This window comes from Neodiprion pinetum, chromosome 1, assembly GCF_021155775.2.
Source record: "Neodiprion pinetum isolate iyNeoPine1 chromosome 1, iyNeoPine1.2, whole genome shotgun sequence".
NCBI classification, from domain to species: Eukaryota; Metazoa; Arthropoda; class Insecta; order Hymenoptera; family Diprionidae; genus Neodiprion; species Neodiprion pinetum.
In genome coordinates, this window is record NC_060232.1 from 33892050 (window position 1) to 33904882 (window position 12833).

The 12833-nt window shown below is 40.9% G+C and overlaps 2 protein-coding genes across 2 annotated transcripts; one reads left to right on the plus strand and one right to left on the minus strand.

The window, feature by feature from the left end:
* Window positions 1–1922: 1922 nt before the first annotated feature.
* LOC124224830 (trypsin 3A1-like) lies at window positions 1923–5130 on the plus strand. The gene is made up of 6 exons (XM_069137480.1): window positions 1923–2111; window positions 2324–2394; window positions 2576–2664; window positions 2739–2991; window positions 3060–3212; window positions 4900–5130. The coding sequence occupies exons 1-6, from the start codon at window positions 2075–2077 to the stop codon at window positions 5044–5046; spliced, it is 750 nt and encodes a 249-aa protein (XP_068993581.1). The 5' UTR covers window positions 1923–2074; the 3' UTR covers window positions 5047–5130.
* Window positions 5131–8068: 2938 nt separating this feature from the next.
* LOC124220205 (endocuticle structural glycoprotein ABD-4-like) lies at window positions 8069–11025 on the minus strand. Its single transcript, XM_046628754.2, has 2 exons — window positions 10897–11025; window positions 8069–8729 (listed from the first exon to the last, which is right to left on the minus strand). The coding sequence occupies exons 1-2, from the start codon at window positions 10906–10908 to the stop codon at window positions 8331–8333; spliced, it is 411 nt and encodes a 136-aa protein (XP_046484710.1). The 5' UTR covers window positions 10909–11025; the 3' UTR covers window positions 8069–8330.
* Window positions 11026–12833: the final 1808 nt, after the last annotated feature.

Below are 12833 nucleotides of genomic sequence, written 5' to 3' on the forward strand. Positions count from 1 at the left end.
CTTAAGCATCGCCATTATCGTGTTAATTATATAAGTCGTAGATTTAATAACATTTGGCAAATTCTAGTCATCATAAGAACAATTGGGGAAAGAGGCGTTTAACTGTGAATATTTTAGCAGTATATATGTAATTCAACGTATATAAATAGTAATAAATGAATAAAACTATGATATGAACATAGTTTGAAAATCATGTAAATTTGTGTATGCTATTGTACTGTATATAAACGTATAAATACAGGTAAAACCGCATATTACGTATGTATAATATATTTAGAAATATTTATAGAAATAAAGCTACATGCAATCTACTTAAGCTGCATAAATAAGGTGATGAATAAATTTGAAATTAAGGTTAAGCGGGCATCCAAGCGGGGAAAAGAAATCTTTTCTTTACCATAAGCTGGGCAAAATGTGTATGATGAGGAAAATAAGAAGGGAGTAAGGAAAACGAAAATCTAATTATCGTTGTTCAAATCTTATGAAAATCATTCCTAGCTCCTAAATTATCTACGTGTATAAGTATGCATTTAATAATGTTCGCTCACTGTTATATTCTGGCTCAAATGCTCCAATTCTATTCCGATGACGTAGTCTAGTACATACTGTGAAATAATACTTGGTACATGTAAACACTGAACTGAATGTTTAAGAATAAAACAATCCCTTGTCCCGTTTAAAATTCATTCATTTCGATCCTTAAATTGAAGTAGAAATATATCGGTGCATAAATCGTATCGTGTGCAGATCGACGTACGTGCTTCAATTCTCCGAACCGCTGTTAAACGACGAATAATTAATAATTGAATAAATTTTTTTGCTTTCGTTATTAATTTTCGCATTCAAAAATATGCAAAGCAAAAATTTATAGGCTGCAATAACATTTCGCTTCGGTCCTTTAACGGCGTGATAAAATTCACATCTTTAACGACCAGCAACATTAAAACGCGTGATATTAATGAGCAGATTATTGATCAGCGGGGTTATCACTTCATCGTAAAAATGAACGAAGCGAGTGTCGATCAATATCGAGAAGCTATCTCAGTAACTAAGTTACGACTAGAAAAGAAATGTGAGTCAGTCTTCATCGCCAAAAAAGCTCATGCGTCAAATTTATTTCCAGTTGTGAATTGCAAGCATAAAGGCGAAGAAATTGAGTTAAAAACAAACATTAGTGATTAATTTGAAAACGAAGGAAAATCTGAATCGTGCGGATGCATCGCTTATTTTCTGCCCAAACGACAGTATCTGGGGTAGGAGAAACTGTCTTACAGTGGTAGCAAAATCAGACGTTCAAGAAGGCTTGGATGTTTAACAGTCGACTGCAGGCAACGCTATTACTCAGGCCGAAACACTTGAGTCAGTCCATTGTGTTCTTCTAGCTCGATTATAACTTGGCACGAATTAAGAAGCGAGGTACTCCTTCGCCAAGAATCGAATTAACCAAGTCCTCGTTGCTAAAATTATGATCCTCGTCTTGTGCTGCACCCACATCAACGTCAAACACAACAATGTATAAATTCGTAAATAATCTGGCGTTGATAAAGCAGAAGATATTCCACAGGCAACGATGTTGACTTGGATTTTTTTCTGGTTATTGTGAACAGTGTTTATTACAGATCTACGCAGTGTGAGCACTAACTATTATCGTACGAGTAGATTGTTTTGATCGATAATTATATTACCCCGCGCGAGATCATCGACAGTGTTTAGAACTGGAGACGCGCAATAAAGGCTTGATTCTGTTTGCTGTTTGTGAACAAAATACGTACAGATTGCAGGTGAGTGTTAAATGCATAAAATTAAACTTCCAGACAAGAAAATAAAAAGTGAGTTGTACTGTTCACGCGGATGACGCAAAGCACGTGTACATAGGTGTAGGGGATTTTATCAGAACTTAACTGACTCGATCGAATACATGATTATAAATTTATCGGAAGATTAGATAAGCGGTGTAAGAGCGAATGAAATCCAAGATTGATTTTACTGTCAGTAGCCGAAGCGCTGATGCTGATTTACAAATCAAATTGACTGCGAAAGGACAGTTGAATATAACTGGAATACGGCTTTTTCGATGATTAAAGTTCTGTGCGTTTTTTTGGCCTACGTTGGTAAGCTGAAATTCTGTTAATGGCACAGTTAAATAAGAAATGAGGCTCGTGTCGTGTCGTTATCATAAATCCGTTGAGGGGAAATCTCGGGCTGGCGTAATTTTTGGAATTTCGAACTATACGCGCATCGTCACGAACGATCATAAATCCACTCCTTGCTGAAACTAATGCAACAAAACACTAATCGAAATTCGTTTAAAATTAATTCGTAGCCATTGCCAGTGCCGCGAGTAGCCGCATCATTGGAGGAACTTCGATCGACATCAGTCTAGTTCCATATCAGGTATGTGTTGGGTGCTGAATTCGACGATGAAAATATGGCATTCTCGTGTAACGATCACCGCTTATGCTGCTTCAATTTAAACTCCCTAATTTCATTCTAACGAATTGTAACGAAGTTAAATATTTTTCTTGACGCTGCAGCGCTGCTCTTAAGTCTTAAGGTGTTTTCGCTCTAAACGCAGGTCGGTCTATCGGTGGGAGGCGACTTCAAATGCGGAGGCGTCATCGTAAGCACCACCGCCGTTATAACCTCGGCCCAATGCGTCAAGGGGTGAGTTTTTATCTGTGGCCGTGAGTCCTCCAAGAGTGCGAAATCGTTTATCTTTCCTCTCCTTCGATTATCAGCGTGACGGTGTCGACGATCACGGTTCGGGCCGGAAGCTCGTTCCGAAGCACATTAGGCACCGTCCACACCGTTTCCTCGCTCGTAATTCACCCCAGCTTCTCGAGCACGACTTATGACTACGACATCGCGATATTGAGGTTTTCGACCGCTTTTACACTCGGAACAACCGTCGGGGTCGCGACTCTGCCAAGTGTCGGGGAAACTCTTGCCGCTGGAAGTGTCGCAAATGTCACCGGCTGGGGACTCTCAGCGGTTAGTGTATGAGCTCAGCCCTTCGAGAGCTTTCACCTCTTATCCTTCGTTTGATTTCTGGCACACAGGTCGGCGGCACCAGCTTTTCCGGAAATTTGCAAGTCACCCAAGTGCCCATAGTCGCCAGTTCCGTTTGCGCCGCCGCCTTGAGCAGGATCAACACCATAACTGACCGTATGTTGTGCGCTGGATACACTACGGGTGGACATGACGTGTGCACCGTAAGTGAAACGGCCTTATAAATGTGGTGGTCATCCTTTCACGGTTGATTTTCAAGTTGACTTTGAATAGACGCGACATTGATGTTGGAAGGATCGCAATTAACCAACGATTAATAACCAAGACTTACTATTTTTATCACTGTTTTATGGTTTCAAATCGTAAAAATAGTCTGCCGCTGCTTAAGGGGGTAGTCTGCTTTAGAAGCCGAAAAAAAGCGTTTTTTCAGCAATTTTTTTGAAAGGGAAGGAAATGATTGCGGTAAAACGAAATTTTGAGACGATAGTGTATCATATTTAAGCTTTAAAGAACAATTTTTATTATTAAATAATATTGAAATTTTTAAAAGTTATAACAATTCTTCTGGGCGCCTGGAGTATGCACTTTTAAATCGATGCCGGTGATGGAGGTCGTGCGATGCATCTGAAATAGTCGAACCAAATTTTTTTTTAGTTTTTTTAAGTTCCTATTCTATATGAACTAAAAAAATACCGAAGAAATAATGAAATTCCAAATTTTTTCGAAGCTTGAAAAAAAAATTCACTTTCTTGAAAAAAAAATTTCACTTCAAGTTGCAAGACAAGTAATTAAAATAGCACTTTTGTCCAACTTTTTTAGTTCAAATCGAAGATAATTTAATACTGAAGCTAGATCACTTTGATTTTTTTCGATCGGACATATATTGTTTTTGCTATCGCCGGCACCGTTTCCTAAAACTTGTGAAAATGAAAACTCGAGAAAACGGGCTTTAAAGTTTTCGTACAGAAAAAATCGTAATTTTCTTGAACTTACCGCATTAATATGCTAATCAGCGATTCCTGGTCCATAGAGTTGCCCTTCAGACTCTTCAAAAAACTGGTTCAAAACTTCAAAAAACTGGTTCAGACTCTTAAAAAAACTGGTTGAAAACTTCAAAAAACCGCTCGTATACCTGCTCGACGCTTGCTCACTATTTCTTCTGTAACTCCGAAAATATTTCGAATTTGCTTCTGAAATTTTAGGGACACATCCTTGGATAGTTTAGGAAGACATTTATGCAAAAAAAAAACATCGATTTTTTGAAGCCTCTCAAGCAGACTACCCCTTTAATTGATTTGCGCTTCTTAATTGATTTTCGTTGCTTAATTGTTTTTTCCAAAACGAGGTTTTTCAACGCTTGATTCGCACGACGACTCCAAGTCCGTTGATAAGACTTTGATGAAATTTGTTACGCATTTTATTGCGATACCTATTCTAAGTATTCCCGGGAAGTAGAACGATTCACGCCTCGGCCAGACTGATCTGCGAGTCACAAGTTCAAGACACGATAAAATTCGATAAAATTATGATGAACTTAGTCAAGGAAGAAGGTGGCATTACGACGTTAGAGTTTATAGTTCCGAAAACAACTATACAGAAGCGTTAGAAACTCGTAAAACCTGTTTTTTCATTTCGCATTTAGTGGACAACTGTATATAATTCAACTTAATGTGACAAGTGTAAGGTCGACGAGAATTCTATTGCCCACTTAAGATGTTATAACTTACAACATTAGAGACCATTTATTTGATTTTAAATCTCAAAACATAGTTCATACCGACACCATCGAGTCGTATAATCGTTGATTATTTGCAATAAATTAAGCAACCCCCCTAACGGCATTTCCGTAATTCTTGCCTCTCTGTAATCGTGACAATTTCTTATCTGCAGGGCGACACCGGCGGCCCTTTAACTTACGGCGGCAAGGTGGTTGGTCTCGTTTCCTGGGGAGCTTCGTGCGGTGCGATTGGCAGTCCAGCAGTCTACGCAAAAATCTCCACCCTTCGTGCCTGGATTAGTACGGAGGCCGGAGTTTAATGGCGTAGAAAATTCTGTGTTAGAAGTGTGGTGGTCCACAGGCAGCAACATTATTTGAATAAACTCGAGATTTTGCGAAACAGAGTTTAATTGGTTTGGATAAAAGGACTTTTACAGAGAGGAACTTTTCCTTGAAACGAAGAGTGTTATACCTGTATTAGTAAAATTGTTTCAGCTGTAACTCGCAATCACAGAGAATTAGAAGACGATTGCTAAGAATCGGGGAATAAAAATAACAGGATCGGTGCATCGGACAAAAACACGATATACGTCCGTTGAGATAACGCCGTTAGCGATCTTGTATTAGTGGACAAATTTAGACGGGGTTCAAGGCTAATAATTAAAAGCTGCGTCCTGGAACTCTGATCTATGCAAAAATTTATTTCTCACAGCGTTTGACCTTTGCATTTTATAACCAATCGCGTAATAACAACAGCTATGCAATATTCCCTCTCGTGAAGTATAACTCTCAGACGCGTAACATCGAATTTAGCATAATTTTGACGCCACGGTGAGTTTTTGCTTTTCACTTTTCAACTAAGCAAACGAATTCTCTCAAAACGAACAGGTTTACGAGCCATTAAAAAAACGTATAAAATGTACCTCAGTTTTTGCCTGATGCTAACCGATGTACACTGTAACAGTGCGTTGAGACAGAATTTACGGTTTTTTTTTTTTTTTTTTACTTTTGTTTTTTCTCTCTTGCATTCGTAAGTGGAAGAAGGTCAGTAGCAGCCCGGGAATGGGGCATGACATTCATGACATCACCATATCTCTGTTAGTTCGCGCAATGGCACGCGGATGCCGCCACCGTCAAGTAAATCGTTATGATATACCGATTTCAAATAATCGGCTTATAATAATGCTCGGTCAGTTACCAGAGGCTTGAAAAAATTCCGAAGAACCGATGCGGTTATTTCTGGTCCCCGATTCTCAGCATCGCACTTACTCCTCCGTGCCGTCATCCTTGATGAAACAAGCCAGTAATTGTACAGATGAAAACGAGGAATCAGAAACACGATTTTTTAAATTCGAAAATAGCTGCGGTCAGGTACGTGAATGTTGCTCACCTATATTTTCGAAAGACAGAAAATCCAACAACGAAGATACCGACATCGCCTCGAAATCCTGCTGCAAGGACAAATTGCAAAAGATTCCAACTGTGTGCACAATAACAAGCAGTTTTTTAAACGCATGCGAGGATGATCGGAATCTAGCTTTACTTGAGCGATCAATCTTGCTGCCGCAACAGAAATTATATGTGCAACAGCGATTCAAGGAGCGTGCAATAAAAGTATCCCGTCATTGGCTGGAGACGAAAATACTTTCGTCGTCTTATTAATTGAAATATTCAGTGATCACTAACGAACCGTTTTATCGATACAGTTATCGACTAATTTTGTATCGTCGTAATTTGGAATTAATTAATTACACAAAGATCTAATACATGTAACATTTCACTGACAATGCCAATCTGCAAAGTAGGTACATTATAAAATCATTGTCCGTAAATTAATGAAACGAAATCCTCTTCATTTTCAGAAGTGAAATTAGGCTAAAATGGTTTCCTTAGGTGATGTTTCACGCAAGCCAGCAGCTTTACGATTCATCCGCTGGCACTCGGAGCTTTCATCGAGCGAATTTGGCCGTAAAGACGGTATAACCGGATACTACAACCCTGTCCGTACCGGACTTTGAGAATATCTCTTGCAACGAGAATCAAGAGCTGACAAAACTTGGAGCATCCATGCAGTTATGACATTATGCAGCTCGTCAAGGATGAGTTGAGAAGATATTTCGTTTCGTAACATGTTCTCACCAAGTTGCAGCAACAGCTGCATCGTCAAACGAAAGTTGAACCCCGGCGTAATTTCTGCTAATTGGTCGACGTTCCGCTACTCGAGCCATTTTCAATCTCCCGAGAAAGGTGACAAAATATTTGCGCAATAATCTACGTCTTATTTCTGACTTTTGCCCGTTGACCTCACGGCAACCATTTCATCGCGTACCTGCTTTTGTCTTATTTAAACATTGCAATCGAGTTCACCCGGAAAATTTATCCGTTGACATTCACGTGGACGACATTAATTTACATCAGAGTATCGAATCTGGTTGGGCAACGAGCGTATCGATCTCGACCGTTCAATTTTCGACACTTATCTCCACATCGGAATGCCGAGGTCACGTGATTTACTTCGTGACGGTATTAGAAATTAATGCGAAAGTTACGGGAGATTACGTGTCTCGCAACCCGTTGGCTTATACCGATATGGATGTCAGTTGAAATTACATTCTATCACTTAGCACGTTCATTATTTACAAGACAAAGTTGCGTGTATAACTTTTTTTCACGTACGTACATCAGGCGTAAGCCTCGTACTGAGTCGTTACATGTTTTCTTTCGAGAAAAACGCTACTACGGTCCAAGTTTTGGGCTGTATTTCAAATGCACAACGCGTCGCTCAGCGGACACACGTATTTTAGTTTTGTTACTCGGAAAAAAAAAATCTTACTCAAAGGAATAATACTATGAGCTCACTTTCGTGTGTTCCTAATTCTTCCTGCGAATCCTGCCTGCGGGGTTAAAATTGTGTAACGTTGATCTGGGTGGGGGTCAAAACTTGGAAGGGTCAATATTCCGAATGCCCGCTATATCGAAATTTCTAACATCCAAAAATATAATAAAGAAAGACGAATGGTTCGAATAGAGTGAGTAATGATCAGAGAGACTTTCAAAAATCAAGATTTTGAACAGTTCATTTTTCGTTATTTTATTTCGGCATGTTTGAAATTTCGATATATTGACCCTTCCACATTTTGACCCCCACACGTTGATCTGAACTTCGTCAATCCTTGCTTTACAGCGAGTCAAGATTATAAAACTTGGATTTTGGAATTCCCGCGATCCACCAGAACCACCCCCATAAAGGTGATCATTGAGGGTTTGGTGCCGCGTGAAGATTGTTTTTTTTTTTTGTCTCTCGGCAGGGGCGAGTACGAATATGTCGTATTCAACACAAGATTAGGTAGCAAAAAGCACAATTTATTCCAGTGACTTACAGTGGCTGCGTACAACATGATGTGAGGATATTCGTATCAAATATAGTGTAAAAAAAAAAAAAAACAGTCCTCTAAACTATCCGTCACGCAATATTTACATTATTCTTATCCAACATTGACTTTTGATTACGTTATACGATTAGCATAAAGAACCTGAGGCTTGTTTATCGCCGCGAGTCTTCGCCTTCGCGGTTTCACAAAAATTACAAATTCATATATTGACCCTACGCGTCGACGACGGCCGGTGGGGGATGCGCCGCGTTAAAGTCAAGGCTCTTCTGGATCGCCTCCGGGATAGCGGGGGGCGTCGGGATGGCGTTACTCTGTGGCTGGAATCCGTTCTCATCGGCGGTGTAAGTCACCTGAATCGCGGCTCCATCCGGGCCGGTATAGGTGTACGAGCCCTGAACGACCTGGGCGAACGTTTTCTCGTCGATCTGCTTCAGGCTCCCCTGCTGCTGGACTTGGATCCCGTTTCCAGTCTCGAAGGAGTTGCTGTACGAGCCGTCGGGGTTGGGCCCGTCCTGGCTCTGGCTGATGATCGGAATCGGTTCGTCGGCGGGGCCCGAAGGTGGAGGCGGTGCTGCGACGCAGACGGCCGCGAGGGCGGCGAGGACGAAGAACTGAAACGGGAAGAGAACCGGTTGGAATTCATTTTTTCGGGGTTCTTTCGCGGTGGTTTGAAGGGTGAAATCTGGCTGAAAATTGCGGGAATCTTGGGTATAAAGCCGCAAGGTGTGCGGGAATAAGGCGATGATGATAGAAGAGGGGGAGGACGTGCAGGGATGGGGTGACCTTTCGCTGTCCATTACGTAAGCCTCGCACTCGATAACCTTTGCTCGACTCTTGGCTGATCGCGGCATTTACGTACCCCCTCTTTCGGTTTCACATAATTATTACAGGAGAAGACGGACCGATGGGCTGTTGCTACCTCGACGATTGAAACTGAGAAAAGTGCTGACCTCGGAATGACACAACGCGAACACGCGGAAAATAAAAATGAAACAAAGATGACGTAGCATTGCATGCGATGAAATTTCAACGGTTTTTGGCCGACGTCTATGCGAGGCAAATTAGATCGCTGGTATGCAGATGAAACATTCGGCGGCTTTCCATGGTACTAATTACACCCGAGTTTTAACCCATTAATACCAGCAGCTTTTCAAAGGCGTAACGGATGGCTTGACGTAAAAAGAAACTAAAACTTTCTTGCGAACTTCGTGTACCGGACAGTGAACGCGCCGTTGCGTTGAACGGTGAATGGCATGTGGGCGGGTGTAGAGACCAGAGTATATTCAAGTATTTCAATAACGCGCTTATCCTGAATAACATCCTTGTTCGAACGCAGCGTCAGCATCATAATACAATGCAAACTGACGTGAAATTATTAATAACGGACTATGATAGGACGCGTTGCAAATTATGCTGCAACTTACATGTATACGTATATAATAAATATATATGCCACGTATAGGCGGAAGAGCCGCTGACAGGTGAAGTATTTGATAAAACACGCTCGATGGATGTTACGTCAAGTCCTTCAAACTTGTTCTCCCTCTCTTTGGCTTTTCGTTTTTTTTTTTTTTTTCATTTGTCTTTTTTTCATATACGCGACTAGTCAATGGTCCAAACGGTCAAGCGCAAGCGTATCAAAAATGTAGCAAAAAATTTTTAAGCCGTAGAAAAGTAACAAGTTACACAGGTAATGATGCAGGAGTAATTTATTTTCATTCTGTTTCTGCATCGCGATAGCTCGGGAATATTTTACGACGCGACTTGATAGCGAATAAAACTTGTACCCAGTCATTGCTACCGAAAGTGTATTTTTAAACTGTTTGACTGTGTAATTTTAGTTGCGAAATTGAGCACTATTTTTTACGATCAACTTTTCGAGTAAGATCGAGGCCTCCTTCGGCCGTAAATCAAACATCGCGTATACGCCCGTAGCAACGCTTTAAGTGTGACGTTGGATGAAACCCAGGCAATTGAGGCTCGCTACGCGTTCACGAGAATTGCTCACTTTCCCTACAGCATCCTTCGCCGAGACTGTGAATCTACATCTAACGCAGCCAGCGTTTTTACCGCGCGATTTAACGCCGCTGCAAACAAGGTACATGTACTATGTGCGCTGATTAACAGTTTGAAGGTATAAAAACGTCGAAATCCTTGCCGGAGGAAATCCGGGTTTTTATCATCTTGAGAAAAAAAATTCACCCTACCAAATAAAATTCCGCACGCGTACGTATGATTTATGGGACATGATTCCAATTTTAATATGAAGCAGGCCAGAGTTTTCCAAAAAGAACCTACCTTTGTCCGGTGGTAAATTTAAGAAACTATGAATATTCAAGATCGCTATCCACCCGAAAAAATAAAACTACTGCTGTTATTAAATATTTCTGTGATAAATTTGAAAGTTTCCAATGGCGGAGGGTAGACGATCCGGTAGAAAGAAAAGTTAGATACCGCCAAAAATTTGAAAGACCCGTTCGTCTCGAATCACCGGGGCGAACCAAATTCGCGTGTGAGAGTTTGCGAGTTCTGTGTTCAGTACCGGGCTCCACACTGACTTGAGTTTCAAGTGATGCAGTCTAAGCGCGACACTCGACGAGGTTGTTTTCCGATTCAGGGAGATTTCCACAGACTTACTCTTAGCGGGAACTCAATGTCCTCTTCACTTCGATCACTGATCGCGACGTATTTCAGACGACGAGTCGAATAGAAGCGACAATTTGCTCAGTGCAGAGTTTGGGATTAGATAAGGGCACGGAAAGTCGAGCCGTTACTCACCAGGGCGTTCATGATGAGAGTTCGGTTGGACGGATTTGCTCGCTGACGATTATCTCTCGAATGAGATGTACTTCTTGATGAGCTGACAGACAGAAGTTGGCTTATATACCCCAATCGGTGAAGCGAAGCGGGGGGCAAAACGTGTGTACATTTCTTAGGCACTTGTTACGTACCCACGCGTTGACATAGACAAACCTTGCACACATTTGTGCTTATACTACAACTATACCTGTAAGCCAACCGCCAAACCCATCCAAGACGTTCGGGATACCACCGAATTCAATTTCTCGCGGTAGCTGTTTACTTTACCAATACAAACGAGAGCCTCAACACGCGTCAATGGATTACTTCGTTTCATTCCGCGTTTTGTAACACGGTCACGACTGTATGCACCGGGCTCAGAGATCCTCCGTCAGGCTTCGTTTGCACCGATTGTCTGGTCCGCTGGGAAGAGACATTGATTCGAGAGTCTAGGATTTGGCTGGAAGCCTGACTTGTTTCTGCACTATGATTTGGAAAAGATTTGACAAGTCTGAGGAATGTCTCAAGGATTAATACATATTGAAGAAAAAAACGTATGTTATTGATATTACGAATGAAGTTGACATTTCCGAACTCGTGTTATCCGGTATGGTGAGCCATTGTGTATGATTCAAACGACGGTGAAACCACAAGGAAAACCCTGAGTTTTTTCAAATGGTAAACACCTTTTTTACTCAGCCATCTCGTACTTTATTTCCGTTAAGATTCATTGACTGCTATATGTTCAAGGTTTGTGTAAAACCCGGGAATGTTTGGTGTGAAGAGAGCTTGAGGTGGGAACGGTCTATTTGTAGGCATAGCACGGGGAGCAGAGACCTTCGATACGGAGAAGGAAGTTCACGGGACTTTTGTAGTCGAAACGATACCTGTCGAGTCAATTTATGTAGTTGGTAGGGATTAGAACACCGAAATAACTGGACAGTTTTATCTATCAATATTAATGGGCAAAACCTGCTCGCAGGATAGTTAAGAAAGGCAACAGAGTTTTTGCACGCATCAATTTTCACTTAATTAGTGTTTTTTGATAGCCTCGAGCTATTCGAACTACCGAATAATCGGCAAAACGAGAAAACAATACTTTATCACTTAGCCAAGATATCACGGCTTGTTTCAATTGATGGTATTTTGGATGATTGCCCTGGTTGATCGTTAACAATTAATTATCGCCGCAATTACTCGGTGATAAATGTTTTCTTTATAACCAGCATGTATACGTAACTAGTATTAACCGTTTTAGATCACGATGAGAAGATGAGTTAACGATCGTTTGAATTCAATGTGGACTTACCGTTCGTGAATGTCGAGCTGGAACTTAAGCACGTCTCTTCTGGACACGCGTTAAGACTAACAATATTTACGGTCAAGTTAACTGGACGCGCCAACACGTGAAAACGAATTAAAATACGTGTTTCCCACGGCGTCCAGCATGCAGACTGTTTCAATACGGTGGTAACTGATTCATTCAAGTTTAACGAACCATTGCTAATAAAATCTCGACTATTTATACGCTGTAATTGATAGTCGATTCAAATGGCTCGTCAAAGTTTGGCAACGAATTTGTGCAATTAAAACCATTTTATTTACAATTAAGAATACTGACAATTGAAATTAGCCTAAACATGATTGAGTTATTCTACTCGGTATATTGTAGAATTATTTTAATCGAATTCAAGATGAAATGGTAAAAACTGCTGTAGGACTCCTATACGAGAGTTTTATCCTGAAAACAGGAGAAATAAATATAAATGTTGCTGCAACGGTTAATGGATGAAAGGCTTCCGACTTAACGCACGAAATTGCTGGTACAAAGAAAAGAATCTTTGGTAGCTTCTCGAGTTTTTACCGTAATTGTGGATGCCGCAAGACGTGGTGGCTGAATTTTTTACACCTAATTG

What these genes read in the sequence shown, in the direction of transcription:
- LOC124224830 (XM_069137480.1), top strand. Translation starts at nt 2,075, where the DNA reads ATGATTAAAGTTCTGTGCGTTTTTTTGGCCTACGTTG. An exon ending in CGTTTTTTTGGCCTACGTTG is followed by an intron (nt 2,112 to 2,323) that starts GTAAGCTGAAAT and finishes ATTAATTCGTAG; the next exon opens with CCATTGCCAGTGCCGCGAGT. An exon ending in CCGGCTGGGGACTCTCAGCG is followed by an intron (nt 2,992 to 3,059) that starts GTTAGTGTATGA and finishes TCTGGCACACAG; the next exon opens with GTCGGCGGCACCAGCTTTTC.